Below are 22,665 nucleotides of genomic sequence, written 5' to 3'. Positions count from 1 at the left end.
TGGCACACCTTGGCTCTAGCCCGGTGCACTCTGGCTAGCAGTCCCCAGCCATGCCTGCCACCAAAGGTGCTCCACACACTGCTCAGACCCGCATGACACTCACTTAGGAAGCAGAAAGAAAGCAAGAAGTTTCAGGGACGCATACTATTACAAGCCGGCTGATTTCCCAAGATAGTAACCCTTTTTAACACTGTTCATAGTGAGCATTTTAAGCTAGGCATTCTCAGTGTCACAGAAGGATGGTGTTTATGCTTCACGTTTCACGGACGATGATTTCTAATGAAACACCACTGTTTATCTCTGGTTCCCCGGCAATGGCATCTGACATAATTTAAATCTCCCTTACTTCCCGGGTGGAAAGCAGAGGTAATGTCTGTACTACATTACCCTGTGCCACAGGTGACTCGTTTCTTTCATTTTCTTTTTAATGGCAATCCAGATGTGGTCCATATTTAGAAGCAGGAGTGTTACTTCAGATAATTTTAAGCTGTGTTAAAATGTATGTCTGAGCTGTAATGATGTTTGGCCCTGCTCAGGCTGCTTCATATAGGGGTCTTAGTTATCACGCCTGTTACAGTATGCAAAGTGAGATGGGAATGAGAAGAGCAATGCTTTGATACTCACAGTCTCAGGTGATAGTTTCCCTCTGTAACGTTAAAGGCAGAGCAGACCCTGCCGTGGACAAAGGGTATGGACTATGTAGGTGGAATTCAATTACCTTAATACATATGTTTAACACCATTTTAGACAGCCCAAGGTATCCAAGACTTCTGTGCAAGGCTGACAAATTTGACTCATGACCCATGGAAGACCTGCAGCTGGAGGCCAGGCAAGGTATCCTAGGGCAGCTAAAATGGCACTACACACTTCTTGTTAGGCACCCAAATCCCACTTGATGGCTCTCAGAGTTGCTTCCAGAACAATTTTAAAGCACCTCCTGTCAAGAGAAGCCCACTGACATATATTGCAATGCAACCTGTCCAAACAGAGCTCTATTACTTGACAAAAGTGATGGCAACTTGAGACACCTGTCTTCTTTGGGAACTCTACTCCCCCTCTACTCTCTGGCTAATGATGTCAAACCCAACAGAATCACAGAATGGTTGAGGTCAGAAGGGACCTCTGGAGGTCATCTAGTCCAACCCCTCCTGTTCTAGTAAGGTCACCTAGAGCCAGTTGCCCAGGACTGTGTCCAGACAGCTTTTGAATATCTCAAGGAGAGAGACGCCACAACCTCCCTGGGCAAGCTGTGTCAGTGCTCAGTCACCTTCACAGTGCAAAAGTGTTTCCTAATGTTCAGATGGTTCAAACCTCCTGTGTTTCAGTTTTTGCCCATTGCCTCTTGTCCTGCCACTGGGCACCACTGGGAAGAGCCTGCCTCCATCCTCTTTGCACCCTTCCTTCCCTCCCTTCAATACACTGATGAGATCTCCCCTCAGCCTTCTTTTCTACGGGCTAAACAGTGCCAGCTCTCTCAGCCTTTCCTCATAGGAGAGATGCTCCAGTCTCCCTTCATCATCCAGATCATTAATGAAGATGTTGAACAGGATCGGACGCAGTATTGACCCCTGGGGTACACCACAAGTTACTGGCCTCCAACTAGACTTCATAGCACTGATCCCCATCCTCGGGCCCAGGCTGTTCAGCCAGTTTTCAGTCCATCTCACCATCTGCTCAACCAGCCCATACTTCATCAGCTTGTCTATGAGGATCTTATGGGAGACAGTGTTGAATTACTGAAGTCTAGGTAGACAATATCCACTGTTCTTCCCTCATCTACCAAGTCAGTCATTTCATCACAGAAGGTTATTAGGTTGGTCAAGCATGACTTCCTCTTGGTGAATTCATGCTGACTGATTACTTTCTTGTCCTTCATGTGCCTGGAAATGGTGTCCAGGATTAGTAACTCTATCACCTTCCCAGGGATTGAGTTGAGGCTGACTGGCCTGTAGCTCCCTGCATCCTCCTTCTTGCCCTTCTTGAAGATAGGAGTGACATTTGCCACGTCATAGACCAGCACAAGCGAGAGTCCAGCATCTCATGAAGCACTTACCCTGATAGTGAATGTCCTTCCTCCAACTCTGTTCCGGGCCTCAAGAACCACCACACTGACCCCAGACTCAGACAGCAATTTGGCGGCTGACAAACCTGTCAGAAAAAGACAAAGTGCTTTAAAGCAAGTGGCAATAATCAGCCACATTAATGGTCAAAAACCGAACCAAAGATTCAAGGTCAGAGATCTCCATACTGTTTTCAAAAATTCCTGAGAGAAGTCAGAAGCTTTTCATGGCATCTTACCACAGAAATCATATGGCTGCTGCTTAGTTGCATGTTATAATCATCTCCATAAGCAGCATTCACAGACTGATGTTTTCTCCTTCAGGTTAGCATTTTGGCGTTTTAAAACCAGTAAAATCTCAATTATTAAGGGACATGCATCTTGCTGTTCATTTGTGCAGTGCATAGAAAGGTAGAATCCAGGTTGTGGGGCTTGCAGAGCTGAAGTGATTGAAATAATAATATGCTAAATAGGTATGTTCCAGCAAGGTAGGCTTCCAACTTCTTCTCTCACTCATCAACTCTCCACTCTATTGCTATCTGTTGTCCTCATTCACATGCAGAAGGAAAGTCTGCTTCACTCTCAAGATTCATTTTAAGCAATGGAGTTTGACTGTGGCAATCAAACAGGCTATATGTAGATACTTTATAAAAGGAATTATGGTCTCAGCAAAGATCATCTAATTATGGGACTTTGTGATGGAGGCACTAGAGACAACTGAAAATTCAATAGGACAGGAGTCCTCTTTGCTTTTGACAAATGTGAGCTGAAATTGTAAAAAGCAATTATGAGTTTGTGAAATCAGATTATCCTATTGCCCTGCAGGCCAATCTGGCACTGAAGCATTGTTTCTTTGGAGTTGTTTCCCCTCCTTAAGTATACGAAAGCCAGCCTTATTGATCAGAACTTCCAAGATGCTCTGCAGTAAGGAATAATAATATTATATTCATGTTTATTACACTACCTTGAAATGTGATTAAAAGCAACTGTTCGTGAGCCTACAAAGAACGCACATCTGAAAAGACCAGAGGAGAGGAATTGTTTTGGGCAGCGTTAAGTGTACTCATTTATTCTGAGGACAATACAGAATAGCCCATAAACTTCTGTGCACATAATCTTTTAATAGGGAAGTGGAACACCATTCACTGGAAACCAGAACTGAGGAAGTTCAAATGTCTTACATTGACAAAAATTATATATACAATTTCCATTCTCATCTAAAAATAACTTTACATCCTTGCACCATATTCTTTAGAGTGCTGCTGGAGCAGGAGTACACTTAATTCTTCCATCTATTTACTATTCTAATTTTTAAAAATGCAAGCCATTTGTCAGTGGAGTGAACATCTTATAAATTGATCTAATTTCTTTCAGTAGTTTTTGATCACTTTTTTCCTGCATGGAAGTCTATAGAGAACATTTTACAATTTTTTTTATAGTTAATTCTTTAGTCCTTTCAGTGATGGTGTTCTCTTCTTTGTCAAGATAAACATAGAAGACACAAGTCTATAATGTTGGAAACACAAACTGCAGTATTTTCTTACAAATATTTATATTTTTTATGTGGGGAAAAACAATTTTTCAAAATATACAGTAGTTTTTGTCACCAAAAAAGTGTGGATTTCCTATATATACAAAAGAAAAGGTTGAATTTCTCTATTCTGTGTAAATACCCCTGGACACTCAGGCATGAGTGGGTAATTCTTTTGTAAGAAAGTTTACTGTAGATATATAAGTCTTGAAAAAATGCACAGCGCATTCACATGTCACCCTATGGAACATGAAGCAGCGAAAAATCTGGCCTACGTATGAAAAAAAAAGTATGAAAATCCTCAGCACCTACGATCATCATTTCATGCTGTGTACGATAGCTGTATTCACACCACAGCTATTTAGGATGAATAATGGTTGCACTGGACTGGGTTGGAAGTTAAGCTTATTACTGGTTTATAGCTTAATTATATGATATATCCAAATAAAGAAGGACAGCTAAAGGATGAGGAACGTGGTAATGTGACTGAGGTTCTCTAACCTGTTTGCTTGTTAAACTGTACTTCTTGCATTCCAGCCTTACAGTTTTTTTGTTTCATTATTGCTAACCCAAGTGTCACCTTAGACACTGATCAAAAAAAAAAAAACCAAAAAAAAAAAGGCTTCCAAGCTACACAGGCTGGGAAAGGGCAAGAGATACATTGAGACAGTGATGGCTTACTGGCAACTGGGAGAGGGGCCTGACTCAGAAATAAAAACAATGCAAAATATGTTGATTAGAGATTGTTACTACATACTTATCTGTTTAAAGCATGGAAACAATTTTCTTTCAAAATGGAGGACTACCAACAACACCCCCACACGGTGTATCTCTGTGTAGCTGTCTGTTGAACCCAACTCTTTAGCTCCGTTCTGGTGTGACCAGACACAGGTATGCCTTAAGCGGCCCACAGGCCATGAAGCCTACGTGCTTTTGATACACAATTAACCTCTAAATAGATGGCATATTTTCCCTTTATCTCCTCCATAACTTGAATTTTCAAGACTTTTGTCGCTGTTGCAGTACCCTCTACAGACCTGGACACCAGAGAGTGACCATTTTTTTTCTGTTTGATCGACGGGCTGACAATGAGAGAGAGGGAGGCATGAGACCTTCTCCTTTCCAGCTCCCTGCCCCATCTCTGCCCACTCAGCTCCCCTCAGGCGCCATGGAGCTGGCCTCCCACCTCCTCGCCAGCATCTCCACTGCTTCCCCAGAGGACATGGCGCACCTTCCAGGCGCTGCCAAGGAGGACGGCAGGACCTTCCTAACACGAGGGCCTCCTGCAACGCCAGCACCGCTCTAACGCCACGGCCCTCCGCCACGCGTGGGCTCGGACGCCAGCCACAGCGTCCTGGGTTATGGCGGACATCCACAGCGTCCTGCGAGCACGCCGTACGGGGCCAAACCGAGCACTGGGCTGTGACCTCTCGGGCCTCGGCCAAGACTCAGGCAAGGTATTTTAAAACACACCTGCGTACGCCTGTACGAGCGCAGCACAGACATGCCCGCCACAGCCGAGGCCGCTGCTGTGCCCCATTGCTGCCCCCACCTCCTCCGAGTGCAGCCTAGAGATAAAGCCCCAAATCACCCCAAATCACTGGCCACACTCCTTCCAGATATCACTCTAATTCTATGAATTAGAAATATACTACTTGCCTCAGAAAGATGAAAGGAGCCTGCCAAAAGCATGTCTCATTTGAAGTATCTGGCTGTAGAAAATTCACTTGTTATTAGATGAGAATAAACGAGGCAAGATGACTTATACATCCTCCACAAGGGTTTCTATGGCAATCTCGCAACAAGCTCCCCCCCGTCTGAAGACACCGTGCACGAAAGCTCTATTCCTATTGATTTTGCAGTGCTATTAAGGACTCAGAATCGCTGCTGCCACAGATCATATTGCTGCTGCTTTCATTTCAGAAAATTGTCATAATCCTATCAAGCAAAACAGTTTCAAGTGCATCAAAACACTGGATATACAGTTAAAAAAAAAAAAAAAAGAAAATAAGATGAATTTATGCCAATCTGCAGACTACAAGACACACACCATGGCTGAAACATAGAGATGCTGAACAACAGTGAATTTTGTATGTAGCCTCATGGAAAATACAACAAAGTATGTCTCTACCTCATAGGAGAGAAAGGTTCAACTCTACACGTAGCGCACAAGATTGGGACTTAAGAGACCCAAGCTTGATGCCCAGCCGAGCCCATAATGTAGGAAATATTTCCCTTTTTGTAGGGAAGTGTTTATAAGGGTAGCATTTATGAGAATAATTCCAAGTTGCCTCAATACTAGGATTGATACAGGGCATATGAGCAGACACGAGTTCTGTAGCGCAAATGGTGGGAGTTTTTAAAAAGTTACTTTATTGGAAATGTGATAGTAATTCTATAGTAATAGTACAGTAATTCTACTTTTCAAAATCTAGGCTCTGTGAATCCACAACATCAAACAGATTGACTGATACACCATGATCAGAAGCAAAAACCACGAGCATTCTTTCCCAGAGGCAGCACTTCTTACGTGATGTATGCTGAGCATCTCCAAAACATGCAAGGGCAGTGAAGGGGAGTGATGACAGTCTGATACCATTAAGCTTTTAACCTTTCAAACTGAGGCCACTATGTATGTGCCATATTGAGCACAGCAAAACAAAGGCAGAGAAAGTTACCTGATACTACTGAAAAGGTAACTGTCTGCTGGTTTTCTAGATCCATTGTTTGCCTACTTGCTAGCTTCTTTGATAAAGTGCATTTGTCATTTACGGATCCACTATCAGGCTGAAAGTTTACCAAAACCAACCTAATACAACATTCCTTCATAAAATCCTTGTTAATCCACCCTACTGTACATGGAGTGGGATAATTACATTGTGTGAAAGATGAATAACCCATTACTGTAGTGTTCCAGCAGGCTTTAACTGAGTAACATATGGAAAAAATCTAACTGGAAAATCTCTACATTCTTCTGATCTTAAGCAGGGGAATAATTTTAAAACTTTTTTGCTCATTATTCTAATATACATTGGTAAAGTAAGACAATTGTCAATATATCCTCATTAAAGTTCCACTGTAACGGCATGTTAATGCTGTAATTATTTTTACTGTTTCACTGATGGAAAACATAACTTTTTCCAAACACAACTGAGTAGTTAAATCTGGCAATGGCCACCTTAGAATCAGCTCTCATTGTTTATCTAGTAGTCTCTTTGCCAAGTAAACATGAACCTGTCAATAAGAGATGCAAAACATTTCTGCCATGACCACAGGGTAAAATCTCTCTTCCTCACCTCTTTCTTCTCCTTCTCCCCACTCCCCAATTTTCTTTTCATTGGAATTTTTGTGCACACCATGGTATTTAAGTAAGTTTTTAAATATAGTTAAAATGTACTCAGTTACATCAGACTGACCAGAGAAATCACTAATGGGCAACAACATATAGAAGGCTGAGAATGAAAGAACTGTTTTTTTTCACAGACTAAGGATTTGAAGATTTAAAGTTGCCACAAAAAAGAGAAAAAAATATTAATTAAATTACAGCCCCTTAAATTTGCACAAAACAGCAAGAATACACAGTGCAGATCACAAGTCTACATTCATTTATTCTTCAGTGTTGCCTACTACCATAACATCACTTTCTATTTGTCAGAAACTGTATTTTATCTTTCCATATGCTTTTTTACAATCCTTGTTGTAGAATACTTGATATTGGGGATGAGGTTGTGTTTATTTATTTTGTCATTTTCAGGTAAATGTTTTTAATTTCTTTTTCATCAATTCTTTTTTTCCCCTTTAGCAAAAATAATCCAGCTGATTCAGCAAAGATTTCAGCCAAAAGAGAGTAAGTATTTTCTATTACAGAGTACATTGTCCAACTGAGCCCAAGCCACTCTGACTGGTTTCAATGGCGCTACTGTCTAAATGCTTTCAACAGATGCAAGCCTTGTTCTGAAGGGTACAAAGACAGTTTCTCATGGACAGTGTTAACAGAAGCACAGTGGGCAGGAAGAGCGAATTGTATCCCAACGATGAATCCCCTCCTCTGTACACACCCACCGGGATTTTCAAGTCCAAAGCCCATTGCAGTAAACACCTCTTCCCCAGAATAACACCCCCCACACACCCAAAAAAGGCAGAAAAAGTTAACTGGTATAAGCACAGGGTTAGAAATGCAGCATCCTCCTTCCCCTTATAGATTAAAATGAGTAGCATCAGTTAAGATGACGATGGTTTGATACCATCTAGTTAATGGAAACACCTAAGGTAATTATGCACATTTTCTAACTATTGATAATTGTTTTGGTCAGTATGCAGAATAAATTCCTGTTAGCTAAACAGTGATCTTCAACTAAGTAATTATGTGAAAAAGTGTTGCTGCTAAACTATGATCAATGTCATTGCCACAAATATCAAGAACATCAGCATTGGTATTCCCAGGAGAGACATAATGCCTGTCCTATGACCGTTTTTGTTATGCTAGGATATTTAGAGATCTGTCCTAACTACCTGGCTATTTCTTTTGCTTGCTGGAGTAAATGACACTCTTACCTAGCTAACAAGAATACTCTTTCCTACCTTTCAACACCTTTCACCTAAGCCTGAGGCATGGTGCAAAATCAAGGACAAACCACAGGTTTACAGCGCTCTCTTAGGAGCTCTCAATTTGCTGACTTGTGAATCACGCTGGTGTACAGTTGGTTTTTGCCAGAAACAAACCTGACACGTTCTTCATTCAGGAGCAGAACCAGCTGTGACTGCTCAGGTTGCCCCTGGGTTAGACAATGTTTATAAATGATGCCTTTACCATAGAAAACCACATGAAGAATATGATGAAAGATGAAGAAAATAATAGTATTTTTACATCTGGTTATATAATGAACACATCACAACCATATTTTGGCCAAAACTAAATATCTAGCACTGAGCATAACACAAAGGAGTGTCTTAACCAAAACCCATGCCCCACATCATAAGGTTTTGCATCTTTAGTAGCAAAACATTAGAACACATTATGAAGAAGGAGGCAAATGGAAACTAGCATTTCTGCTTATTAGCAAGTACTGTATAAAACATCCATTACACTTTATACGGGGATCTGATAGTTTTGTTCCTGCTGTAAATTTTTCTCATAATGACAGTCAGCTTGCTAGCAGTACCTGGGGAACCGAGAGCTCTGTGGAACATTGCTGTTTACTTCTGCATCCCCAAAAATGGCCTTTAGGAATTTCTGGTACCAAGGGACAATATTATCACTGATTATCAGCTTTCCTGTTGGATCCAGAAAGAAAGTGGGAAGTAACTGGGTAGCCGGAGCCCAGCACAGGGCAGATGTAAAGAGATAAACGCAGGATACATTTTAGGAACCAGCTATTGCATTCCTACAGATCAAATTCTGGGTAAATTTGGAAGTAACACTAGAAAAAAAAAAATCTACTGAAAACTACTCCAGATTTACACAGGTGGGACTGGTTATATCTTCTACCAGTAACTGTGTATTTGACAGTTTATCTGACACTACCACCCACCAGCAGCTTGGCATGCTGTCAAAACAAACAGAGCAGTATACAACATAAGTTGTGCTGCCATCATAGCAAGCAAGGAAAATCTGCATTTCCTCATTATTCAGTCTTTCAGTCAGAGACCACAGCCAACGCGTAGGTAGCTCAAGTGGTAAGGTTGTCGATCACACACCGTGGAGCAGGAGATGCCAACACATAGTGCTCTTCCACGGAGAGAGAAAAAAAAGCCTTAATAGTGTATCATATGTTTTATTTCAATATAAAGACTAATTACTATTATTTTTACATCCCAGCTTCTCCTACAATTTGTAGCCGTTGGACTCCTCCATAACTGCAATAGAAAACAGTGCTGTTTCCTGCATGCGGCTGGCAAATTTAAGCATCTGTTTTGTTGACCCATGAGATCTCCTTGTTTCTAGCTAAGAACAAACATGTTTTTATGTGGAAATAAGAACTATCCATGTCAAAGAATGATAATCTTCAGTGTAAGTTTCAATTACGCATGTGTTTCCCTTGTGCTTTGAGCTTGTAACATGATGTGCTGAAATTTCTTCCAAAAGATATTTGCATACAAGTTTTCTTGGACTTGCCTGCTTCTGGATATACTTCTCCATATCTGATGCATCTCTGGCTTCCATTATGTAAACAAACATTCTTAATCTTCCATGCCTTCTTTTGATAAATTTGGCTTCCAGTGTCCAAAATTCACGTGTAAGGTCATGCTGGCACACGAATATACCCCAAACTTCCCGCTGAAAAAAGTTAGTGTATTTTGCTTACTCTTTTTTTGCCAAATTTTGAACTATTTAAGCTTGAATTTTCAGGGTGTGTTTTTCAGGCTGATTCTTTTTTGCTGGAAAATCTTGGTCAAAATTGGCTGGCTATTTCTAAACCTCCAGGAAACAAACATTATTTGATTTTTGAAAACTCACGGCTTTTTTTTATTCCTATTTTGGAAGTTCTAGCAGCAACTTGAAATTTGGCAAGGAGATAGCCTTTGAGTCAACAGCGCATTTTGTTATCCATGTAAAAATATGCCCCAATAAGGCCAGTTGGAAAATTTTGAGGAATTACAGGTCACACATAAGCAGCAGCCATCTTCTATCTGACAAGCTGAAATATCTGCAGTTTCTGTCAAAAATCTCCAAGCACTGAATGCTGTCCAGTCATTAACGCTCAGTCCCCAAACAGTGACTGAGCATCCCAGACCTCCTGACAACCCATCTCATACCTCAGAGCACCCGTGCACGCTGCATCCTAGGGCTACGGCACCAAAATCTGAATTACCCTGTAACTGCAGCCTCAGCTTGCGGAGCAGGTAATGGAGCTGGGATGGGGACAATGTGTCAGGAGAGGTATGGCAGTGACTTGCTGCATAAAAGGGACAACTTCCAGAAGCCGTCAATACAGTTGTTAGTCCACACAGATGATGACAATCTCCTAGTCCTCAACTAGTGGTAGCCCCTTAACCCAAGCAGCAGAGGACTGTCTGATGGGATGTCAGGGTTATGACCCTGCCGATTAATCAGACATGCATCCATGGCACGTCATGTGCTGTCAGCTTGCTGTGTTTAACAAATGAGGGAACTGCATAGCCTAAACCAAAATGCACAAGCAAAAGGTCAAAATTAATTCAAACCAGAACACCTTCTTCGGTTCAGTAGAAAACCCTATAAATAGAAAATGGGAGCAATATTCAAGGCATATAAATAAGAACTCCCTGCGGGTATAGGGAAAGTCTTTAACTTCAGGCATCAGTTTATTTAATATGCTTGAGTAGAAGATCTTATAATTAATATTAACTGTATTACAGGGGACATTATCCATTAAGAATGATACAAACATGTGCCTGGGGCCTTTCCTGGCCATGATCCACATTTTTAACATGCACGCCCATGTGAAAAAAAGCTCTGCAGCTCCCTCTCTGTAGGGGTCCAAATGTACTTGCTGATGCAGTCTGGACAGTTTGAACATGATTCCACAGGGTACAGCAGGAAAATCTCAGCGGTAGAGGCCACCAGAGCTGACTTCTTCTTCCAAGAGCTTCCCCACTGTGAAGGACTCTTTACAGAAGCTCCCTCCATCCCTAGATTGCAGCTTCCTACAGGCAGAGTCGATTCTGTGTCCCTGTGAATGACCACGTACAGATGTGTCCATACAGAGAGATCAGGAGCATGGATGAGAGAAGTGTGTTAGGTTGTACAGAAACTGGCTCTCAAATCCATGCTTCACTTTGAGGAACAGATAAATCCAGAGATGCCAGTCAGGATTTGAGCTTCATTTTGCAAATACCGCACAAATATTTTAAAAAGCCACAGTCTCACTGCTGGGAAGCTCCCACTTAATATAACAAGCAGCTTGTTTGTATCTGATACACATTTCATGTATTTCTAGTAAAGAACTAGTTTATCCCAAAGTTTCCCATCCTTTCTTGCAAGCATCAGGTAATGAATATTTAAAATACAGTAGAAGGAGAGAAGACAGTAATCTTACCAGATGAGGCAACTGCACCTATATCTTCAGACAAATAAGCAGCAGCAAGTCAAGACTGGAGTCAGAGGAAACCCTGTCCATCCTAGAGCATGTTTTACTATTTATCTCACCAGAACCAAAATTCAGATATAGATGACCTTTTTTAAGACCAGAAAGCAGCACCGTCTAACCTCTTACAGAACTGACGTGTAGGTATATTGCTACAGGAATGGCAGCAACAGAGAAGCTGTGTGAAAAGAAAAACAAACCAGGAGCTGATAGGAATTATCGTGCCCAGCTATGAATGGTATTGTATATTAAAAATGGATTAATTATGAAATAAAGTATTTATTGTCCATTTTTCTAAGGTTGCTTTCTTAAAACGATGCCTGTTCTAATACATAACAGGCAAACACCGATTTCTACGCCACTGGCATGACATACGGGTTACAACTGGCAAAAAAAATGTTCCTGTACCCCAAGAGTGCTGTGACATTTATTTGTCTTCCTAATGCCACTGAAAAATTTTCAGGGACTGTAACGCCTTGAAATTTCCTGCTTGGCTCCATTTCAGACTCCACACCAGGCTTTAATCCAAGGCGTAAGTGTTCTGAAGTAACTTACTGATTCTTGCACTAGTGAGACAAGACACCACTTAGAAATGCTCGATGCATTTTCCAAAAACTGCTACAGGTTGGAAAGCCGGAGGAGCAAGGTACCCTCAAGGGAAGAAATGCTTCTCAGAGCCCTAAAAACCATATTAAGATCACGTCGCCATCAGCTGCACCCAGTAGGGGTGGTAATTCCCTGAGGGCACTCTGTGCATTACAGCAACCTTAAGGACGAAGACCAAACGACTCGTGCTAGCAGGAAAATACCCAGGCATCTGGTAAAACTAAAAAGCAAGCACAACTAGGTCCAAACTCTTTCTTTCTGTTCAGTGATACTACAGATTATTTATATAACTACATTGCCACAAATAATTGTTTAAACAATTACTGTTGTTTTAGCAAATGAAATAAGGTAATTAAGTAAACAATTTGCTGTTTTGTGCATTAATTCACTGCAGATTAAAGAAATGAAAGCCTCTGACTCCTCCTCAATTCTAATGAAAATTAATTTTACCTATAGCAATAATGGCTGTAGTATCACTGAAGTCACTCAGTCACATAACTCACTTTTTCTGAATCACTAGTGAAGTAAAGACTCCCTGAAAACTGAAACGGGGCCAAAGCTGCTAAAACAGTATTTATCTGATGGACACAACAAACACAGATTTTCTCCAACGTGGCAACATTCTCATCTTAGGTACCGTCAGGTGCCATAAGAGCAATTACTTCTGGTTTTTTAAGCGTGAGGATCAGGGGCCACAATGCACTTGCTAGTGTTAAAGTAGATCTGAAGAGTATTTGGGGAAGTATTTCCTAGTAAAGTGTGAAGAGTCCATCGCACGAGTGGAATTTGGCTGTCTGTAGTACGGCACTTCTCCTAGTAACAAAACCCGACCTGTTTTTACAGATATTCCCACATGTCTTTCTGCAGTATTTATCAAAAGAATACAATTGCCAGCACTGCAAGAGCAACCTAAAAACCCGCAACTTCAAAATACCGTCTTTCTCAGGATATGAAAATCCCAGCCTCTACCCCTGCATTCTCCTGCACCTGTGGACATGATAAAAGTCAGTTTTCCTACGGACTCTCTTCTGACGAGCACGAAGTACAAACCAACGCAAGAAGCAGCAAATACGTCCTAAAACATCGACCCGGATAATTTTTCCCTTTTTTCCCCCCCAAGTGTATCTGAAGCCCCTGGAGACCTGACACGCTCGTTAACCACCGCCCAAGCCTTAAGCCCAGCCGTGGGGACGAGCCACCCCCGGCCCCGCCGCTCCCAGGCCCCACGCTGCCCAGCCGGCAGCACCCCGGCCCCGAGCACCGGTGCCCCCCGCCGTCCCCGCCGCAGGACGGGCTCCGTCTGGGACCGCTCCCGGGCTGATGCCCCGGCAAAGGCCGCCGGACGCTCGCTGGCCGCGCCGCGCCGCCGGACCCACCTGAGATGCCGCCCCCGACCACGACCACGTCGTATTTCTCGGCCATGGCGCTGCTGCCCGTCCCGGCCGCTCTCTCCATCCCGCCCTCCCGCGGCGGCGGCAACGGCGGCGGCGGCGGCGGCGGCTCCGACCCGGCTCTGGCGGGCGGGCGGACAGCGCCGCGCCGTCCCGCCCGCCCCGGACCCGCCCCTGGGCGGTCCCCGCGCCGCCTCCGCCAATGGACGCTGCCCAGGGGCGGGGTCTCGCCTAGCCACGCCTCCCCGGTGCTGGCCCTCCGGCCCGGCCCGACGGGGCGGTGCGAGGCCCCGGCGGAGCGGGAGGGCGGCGGGGGCCGCTCGGGGAAAAGCGGCGCCGAAGGCTGGCTCCGGGTGCACGTTTTGCCTGGGGCCGGCTCGGTAGCGGCTCGGTTTCGCACCAGCCCGTCCCGGGTGCACCAGAAGGGCTGGAGGCAGAGAGGCGACAGCGTGGCTGTTGCAGCTCTAGCGACCTGCACTCGCGAACCGCTTTTAATTCACTAAAATTGAGGAAGTATGCTAGTGGGGAGCGTGGGAGAGGAGGAGATCCATGGAGCTAGAGTGTCACGGGTTAGAGCAGTGTACAAGCCTCACCTTGTACTAGGATCAAATCGCACTCGGTCCATGAGCCAGGGAATGAAGGGTTAATCTTTCCAGGAAAGCAGCTTCCCAAAGACTATGCCTGAAATAATAACTGGTTGCCGAAATACCAGTTTTGTTTGTACTTGGCTACTATTACTGCTCTGATGCTCTGATGGTTGTGATTTTTTCGTGCATTTTACAGCTTGTACAATTTTTATTGCTAAAGTGTAAATGTCATCTCTGTGCAGCTAAGTTGAAAAAATAGAGAGCCTGTCCATCCCTTCCCAAGTAAGCACAGAAGACCTTTACAGTTCACACAATTACAGAAAATCCTAATGCCGCTTCACGTTAAATATTGATATAAGTTCTGAGAGTTGCCCAGTTCCACAATCATATCCCATACCTGGGTATGACCAAAGAATTGAATGAGAGTGCAATACTACACAGTTGGTGTCCTCAGAAATGCCTTGGCTTTCTTACAGTGGGAAAAATTAGGACATTTGCTTTGTGTTAATTGTGCCAAATGAGCAAGACATGGACCTGTTGGACTGGGTCCAGAGGAAGACCACAAAAATGATCAGGGGGCTGGAGCACCTCTCCTATGGGTAAAGGCTGAGAGAGTTGGGGTTGTTCAGCCTGGAGAAGAGAAGGGTCTAGGCAGACCTTATAGCAGCCTTCCAGTACCTAAAGGGGGCCGACAAGAAAGCTGGAGAGGGACTTTTTACAAGGGCGTGTAGTGATAGGACAAGGGATAATGGCTTTAAACTGAAAGAGGGTAGATTTAGATTAGATGTAAGGAAGAAGTTCTTTACTGTGGGGGTGGTGAGGCACTGGCACAGGTTGCCCAGAGAGGCTGTGGATGCCCCTATCCTGGGAAGTGTTCAAGGCCAGGTTGGATGGGGCTTTGAGCAACCTGGTCTAGTGGAAGGTGTCCCTGCCCATGGCACGGGGGGTGGAACTAGATGATCTTTAAAGATCCCTTTCAAATCAAATCATTCTATGATTCTATGACAGAAGTGACTGAATGCAGAAACATCTATGAAATCACTAAGCAACAATACAAGAGACAGAATAATGGATATTCTTCAAAAATAAAACCAGGTACTTTAAAAAGTAAAGTATATGTGCAGTGCTAATTGTGTTGTACTAGCTGCAGACACACAAGTGCCAGCTGCTGTAGCAAATAAGAACAAGATCCCTACTGCTCTGAGAGATTGTCTACCGACACAGAAGCTCATTATCACTGAGATTGCTGCTGCTTGGATGCCAGAGTAAAGTGAGCAAAAAGGTGACAATCCAAGACTGTGAGAGTGATATGTATTCTGAAATAGAAAATGGAATGTACCAAGAGTCATTTGTGCTTATTGGGGAAAAAAGCCTTTGCTTCTTAAGGGCGGTAAGGATACCTGCTCCTGCAGCTCTGCTGGCCCCAGTGAGCAGGTCACAGGGAATCTGGCAAAGATAAAGCTTCACCAAGCAGCACTTCCCTCGTAATCCAGAAGCCAAGTTTGGATGAAAAACAACAAAAACATCCTCTGTGATATCGACAGGAAACTTGTGTGTATCTAGATAACTTGCTGATAGATAAGCTTGCCAAAAAATCTCTAGTACTGAAGGGAGCTGCAACAGGCTTGTTAAAGAGCAATGGAGACTGAAGTGGTTTTACCTAGAGCAGCTCTAACGGTGAGACATGACATCAAAGTGTGAATTGCACACATTGTGGTTGCCTCCAACCGTGGACTAAAGACCGAAAAAATGTCTAAGGGGCTATCAAGGATTATCTCGGGCATTGGCAGCCTCCAGGGTAGCAATGGCTGTCAGAAGCATGTAACTGCTAAGACCTTAGCATCTGTATGATACAAATAAGAGACCTCAGAATGATTCTACCTCAGCTCATATAGAAGTGCAGACATCTAGGATTTGGAAAAAGACCCAAGCAGGTGCTGAAGCCTTGCTTGAGAACAACGGGATGAACCCAATGGGAGATTATCAAGGAGATCCTGTCAACCTCTCAGCTGGGTCCATCAGGGTTTGCTGAGGGCTTGCTGAAAATGCAAGAAGCAGGGAAGGAAGGAGGTGATGTGTCATATTGAGAGTGATCCTCCTTTCCTAAATGTTATGACCATGTTTTCAAAGTGAAATTTGAAATGTGTTCAGAAATCAACAGAAAACAAAGGGATGGCAAACTTTGCAGTAGAGGAAATTTTATTCCAAGCAGGTAAAATTTTATTTGGAAAGAAGTTAATTGTTGCTCAGAACAGAGAGTTGAATAATAAACAAATGCTCACCAATGGGCCCTATTCCTTATGCACTATAAAAAAACAGGGGGCAATGCTGAAGGGTGAACATAGGAAACTACTGTTGCTGAAACCATTTCCTAGCAATCTGTCTAGCTGATTTATGTCTGCTTCAGTGAATGAGTTGTAGTAATAACTTGCTGAGCTTGCAGAATGTGTGTGATCGTTAATGTGAAGGTATAGAAAGTCACAGGACTGACACAGACTTTTGCATATACCAGGAGAAAAACACTGAAAGTTGCTGAGAAATGCAGTGGAACATCCAGAGCAAAGCTTTCACTTGAGATCACAGCTATGTCACAACAATAAAAATTGTCAGGTAGCCCCAGTGGGCAAAAATGCATCAATTTCTTGATCAAAGAACATGAAGAAAAATATCCAAAGGTGTCATCACTAAGTTCTTTATTGTACTACAAGTGTTTTGCTTTCAGTTTTGCCAACTACTGATGTGAGGAAGTCGAACTTCTCAGGTCATGTCATCAGTAGTCACAGTTACATGTTATTTTATGTCTGCTCAGTATCCCAAATGATGAATGAAATCAGTCATAATCATTGTAGAAGACACAGATGTTTTGCATTCCTTCCTGATTTCACTGTTACATATTTTACCAATGCATCTGAAAACTGGAACACAAGCATAGGGAATGTCCCTGGCATTAAAATAAAATTTTTTTGTCAAAATAAAAAAAAACATTATCTATTGTACATTCATGTATACAGTATAATTTTTTAGTTCTTTATTTCTTTTATGAATGTCTTTTGACAGGTTAATAGAACCTATGGGCTGTAAGGCAAGAATGCGTTATCACTAGAAGACTGACTGTCATTATTAAGGTCATAATTACCACCACTTAGCCACCTCTAAAGTCACGTAATTCTTGTATCTTAATGATATCAACAGAGCTTATCTGAAATACCCTAGAACATGCCATCTTAAGTGACAGCTGAAATTTTTGCCATTAACTCATCATCTGTGTTGATTAACACTCTACTTTGCAGGCACAAAGATGAGCTTTCCAGAGTATCAGAGCCTTTTGCAAAGCTTGATTCACATAAATTTACATTCATACACATTTTAATTCTGGTAATTATATGGTTAGTAGTCTGGGTTACATCAAGCTGAAATATGAAAGACTGCAAAAAATAGCGCAAACTCTTCCAAATGTCAGACTCAGTACTGTTGGGAGTCCATTTGTTGGGCAAAAGTGTGCACAGTATGGAGTAACTTCAGACCTCAGCTGTAGGTGATATTGTATTTTCTAAGGACAGTTTTCTATTTTAGAACAGTATCTTAGACTACCTTATGCTAAATTTGGGGTCATCAGTTAATTTACAATGCTAATGATGTTTACAGAGTTGTTTGTTTTCGTTTGTTTTTTTTTTTTTCCCAAGGACTTTATCAGTAATGGAAATGCTAAACAACCATGTAGCACACGGAAACAGACAATGTTGTACACCATGAGTAGAAAAAAATGGAAATGTTCTATAAAATGTTTCAGGCTTTAGAGCCCTTTCCTCTGAAACAAGCGAATTCCAAACAAACAACCCCAGATCAAAGTGTCTCCAAGGGTTTTATGACAGAGGAAAGAGAGAAAACAGGTATTCCCAAACAGCAAGGAAGGGGTAGCCTGGCCTCCTGCCCAAAGCAGATCCAGGGCTTGTCCGGTTTGAATGCATTCAAGGATGGAGATTCCATAATCTCTGTGGGCTTCAGGGTCTGACCACCCTTGCAGTGGACCTTTTTTTCCCTCATATCGAGTTGGAATTTCTCACGTCTCCAGGTTGTGCTGGTTGCCCCTGTCCCATTGCAGGGCACCCTGGGTGCTTTCCTGTTTTGGAACAAATCTTTCTCACCCTCTTCTGCTGGAGAGATTTCAAGAAGCATTAAAAACATGAGACTACACAGTAGGTCTTGAACATAAACCATCATGATCCCATGTCCTCAGTGTGTCCCCTAGGGGATGTTCATATGATCTCTCTGCCTCTCTCTGGTCCATCGAATCGGTAGTTATCTAGACCAACTGGAATGGTCCCAGCAGGGCATTCATAAAGAGATTGAGCAACACGTTGGTAAAAATTGGTAAGAATCAAACTGGTAAGCTGTGAATGGTATTGTAGAGTATTAATGGACATTTTTATTGATTAGAATGTATATTCTTAACTTTTCAAGTCCACTTTCTTACTTAGGTGTGTATTCAAAACCATCAGAAAACAATCACCAGTCTGATATTGTAAAACAGTCTTTGCTGGTATGAAAAATGCTTTTGTACACAAAGATGGCTGTGACATGTTTATGCATCACTGTTCATTTTTACTGGCGTGTTTTCAACAGCTATAGCATTTTCATGCTTCCTGGCTAGCTCTATTTCAAGCACCGTGCTAAACTCTAATCAATGAATAAGCACCTTGAAGCAAATTATCATCGCTAGTGGCTATTAACATTGATTAGTTCATTTTACCTTATAACCACAACCAGGAATCTTCTGAAGTATAAACACGGGCAATAAAAATTCAGTGCTCACGCTGTCCTTGACCCATATTTCCCACTCCCTCAGTTACCGAGCATCCAACAGACCTTCTGGTACAGTGCCTGTCCTGAGTGCAAGACGGTGGCAGTGGGACATGGAGGGGCACGTGGGGAGTGGGGTGCTCCGAGCCAGCCCCCATCACTGGCAGAGTTTCTTCTCTTCAGTGACCGATCAGCACTAGACCTACTTATTCACTTTCCATCCCCTGCACCACTCCAGAGACCTTGGTCCCCTCCGCAGTGGCAGATGCAGAAGGCATCGTTCACGTGACTGCGCTGCATTTGGGGGCCTGGAAACTTTCGGGGAAATAGGCGAAATGGGGAAAATAGTTAATAGGGAAATGGGGAAAATAGGCAACTGCATTTAAGGAGTTTTCTTAAAGCCATGAGGAAAAGGTCAACTACTATGACTTCAGTGTCCCTAGGTAAATCTACTAGAATATATTTAAAACATTCATCCAAATTTCAAAGTGCTCCTCTACACCTGGGAACAGAAAACCAAAAGACAAGCAGTGACTTACTCGCTAAAGGGGAATGCCCTCAGCTACACACAGTGAAGTTTTCTGTTCCCCCAGAGAAACCTGTTACACACTCACTACCTCAGGCCACCAAAAGATATTTTGACTCTACAGAAATGTGGAATAAAATTTTAACTATTTTTAGCCACCAAAGATTTAGGTAAATGTTTTCTTTCTGTGCTAGGATACCATCAGTAATTTCATTTTGTGAAATACTTCGAACTCTTTATTTCATTTTATAATACAACATACTTAGGCATCTGGAGTACAAAAATTCAGAAGATAGTTTGGGAAGGAATCTGAGTTACCTCATTAAAAATTTTTAAAGTAACTTCTTTGCATGATTGTGCAGACTGACTAAAATTGTTATTGATCTTTTAACAGCATCAAACTCTCTTCTTTGTATAAGTCTTAAAATTGTCAAATATTTTTAAATTAAGTAGATCTTGAAAATTTGAGCATCATATTAATGAGCATTGGGAGGCTTCATCAGTGGTTGAAATAAAGCACAAATCTCCGTGTACCAGAAGTCAGATATGCCCAGGCAGGTCTCACACAAAGAAGTGGGGTTTTGGTGTGGCTGAGTGAGGCAAGTTTGCTTCCTGATATTAAAAGACACGTACACAGTGCTTCAGGAAGAGTTAGGTGAAGTGGATAAGCCCATTTTTTCTCAGGACTCAGCCTTCTCCTGTACACAGCTTTTCTGAAAGCAAGCAATGATTTTTAGATGTCTTTATCATTTCATAGGTAGTTAAGTTCTGCTACAGTAGCACCAGCAGATTCCAGACAACCTCTTGATAAACATCTTCTGGGGGCTGTACTAGCGATCACAAAAATTTATGACCCCTCTCTGTGTGCAGGTTTTTTACATAAGATGTGAAAGAAACATAGCTTCAGATATATGACTCAAGCTAACAAAGCAAATAGAAGCAATTCAAGTTAAAGTTAGCATGTGTGACTAAAAAGATTATGCTGGTAACTCATTTTTAATCTTTTTAGCTCACTAGCCTTTGTCTTTAATTATATGCATTAGTTCAACCACCAGTGTTAAAAAAGACACGAAGTCTTTCCCTTTCTTCATGACTCATTTGCCTGTAAAGGGAGTTTATTTTAATAACTATGAGATAAAATATATTCACTGACTGCAGTAATAAGGATTTCAAAAATATGTATATGTCTTTGTTTGCTTTCAAATAAAAGAAGCCTTGAAATGATTTCAACAAGCTTAAATTAAATAAATCCTTCAGGATGCTTAGTTCTACTAACACTTTCAGCTCCAATATAAATGCCAATATGAAGTCAGTAGGTGGGAGACACTGCGAGGAAGGTCTAGAAGAACGGCTCCAGGTACTCCCCAAACCTCTGGAGCTCCTTCCTCCCATCTTCAAGGGGGAAGACCTTGCTAGGCAGCACACGTGGTGCTTTCATTGCACAACAGAAGGAGCAAGCAGGAGGCAAAGTGGCCATGCAAGCACTTCAGAGCATGGGGTCACGTTTGAAAGGAGCTGCCCAAATAGCTGCCAGCAGGAGAGCTCTGCAAGCGTTTTGACCAAAAGGCCCGCAAAGACCCCGAGCAGGCGTGTAGATGACGACAAGGAGCAGCGGTGGCAGAGCAGCCTTTGCCTCTGGAAATGGGGAGAAATTTCTGCGTTTTCCCTCCTGGACTTAGCCCCTCAGCAGGCAGGGGTTAACATTCAACCTGGACGTTTCAGGTCTCTGACTCTGTCACTGCGTACCAGACTTACACTACTGTATTTCTGAGGGCGTATTAAATTGACTTAATTCCATTCTTAGTTTAGCAGCTCCTGCTGATTTGCCCCGGCTTGCTTTTCAGGCTTTGGATACCGTGTGGGTGCAAGTGCCTCCTGAACTTTGGAGGGGAGAGTGTTAATATTGCACAACATATGCTCCAGCTGCTGGATAGGACTTTATGTGAAGACCTGAACTTTGCTCGTGTTCTTTAAAGCACATGAAACAGATTTATACTGTGCAGTGTCACTGCTGCTGTCAAGTTTTCTATGTGCCCTTCACCACCATCACACTATCAGATAATTTTTCTGCATTGGGTTTTACAATGCACTTTCAGTGATATTAACAAAATGTTCCTTTGATTACCAGCTCCATAAAAAAGTGGTTTGTATATAGCTCATGGATTGCTGGTATCATCTGAGATTAGATCAAAGCTTGTGTAAGAGGTAACAACAATCTGAACATGATAGCATGTTCGGAGAACAAGTATTGGCTATAGATTACAAACCCTGGCTGCAGTTTGAACAGGATTTTAGAAGTAGAGCAGTCATTATAGGAATATGGGGAGATCAGTGGAGATCATTAGTGGAGACAGTTAAATACCAAAGAAGTACAATAAGGTTTGATCTGAGCGTAAGAAAAAGCCTGGTGGAAACGCCAGCCGGAATAAAGAATCCAGTTAGAGCCATTGAACTCCAGCCTTTGATACAACAACAAAAAAATCAAGAAGCTTTGCTAAAAGTAGGTCAGAGAAATTTGTCATGCCCTCTCACTGTCTATCAGGTAAAACAGCATTAGAAACCTGTAGAAAGCATCCAAAAGGAAATAAAGGCTGTTCTTCTCTGCAAATTATGTATGGGATGCAGTCAGCTGAAGCCGTGTGGACAGCTTCATCTCGCTTCTAGATTAATGACTACTTCACTGAATACCTAAAACCCTCAACACCCCTCCTGAGAAGCAAATTTACTGCAGGGGTTTAGGAGATGAACAACCCTTTCTGCCAGCCCTTCTCTCCCTGTGCAGTGACCCCCGGCACTTTGCAATCGGACCCGGCCCGAAGTACCACCAGGTAGAAATCAGTCACGCAGACACCTTTCCCCATCTCTGTCAGGTAGATGAACTGAGAAGAACAGAAAAGCTCATTCCTAAGGTGCCATTTCTTCTTTTCTTGAAAGTCCTTGATTGGAAGTTACCATGTAGATTCAGCACACCTTCTAGTGTGACCCAAGGAATCACATTCTTGTATTGAGTCAATAAAGTTAATTACCTGTTTTCCTTTTGCAAACCCAAATAGAGAATCTGAGATCCTGACATCATGCTCATTCCTAAGACTGACTTAG

At 42.5% G+C, this 22,665-nt stretch overlaps 1 protein-coding gene across 1 annotated transcript in view; it reads right to left on the bottom strand.

Annotated features, from left to right (window-relative positions):
- The window catches only part of LOC128145049 (amine oxidase [flavin-containing] A-like), a 39,901-nt gene extending 26,119 nt beyond the window's left edge, over nt 1-13,782 (bottom strand). Inside the window, exons 1-2 of the mRNA XM_052794642.1 lie at nt 13,639-13,782; nt 2,054-2,148 (exon numbers count right to left, since the gene is read on the bottom strand). Coding sequence (XP_052650602.1) covers nt 2,054-2,148; nt 13,639-13,717 — 174 coding nt within the window. The 5' untranslated portion in view covers nt 13,718-13,782. The remainder of the gene's footprint in view (nt 1-2,053; nt 2,149-13,638) is intronic.
- Between the last annotated feature and the right edge of the window lie 8,883 nt (nt 13,783-22,665).

The sequence above is a fragment of the Harpia harpyja genome, chromosome 8, assembly GCF_026419915.1.
Source record: "Harpia harpyja isolate bHarHar1 chromosome 8, bHarHar1 primary haplotype, whole genome shotgun sequence".
Lineage (NCBI taxonomy): Eukaryota > Metazoa > Chordata > Aves > Accipitriformes > Accipitridae > Harpia > Harpia harpyja.
The sequence above is the reverse complement of the archived record's forward strand: the minus strand, read 5'-3'. Positions and strand labels throughout refer to the sequence as shown.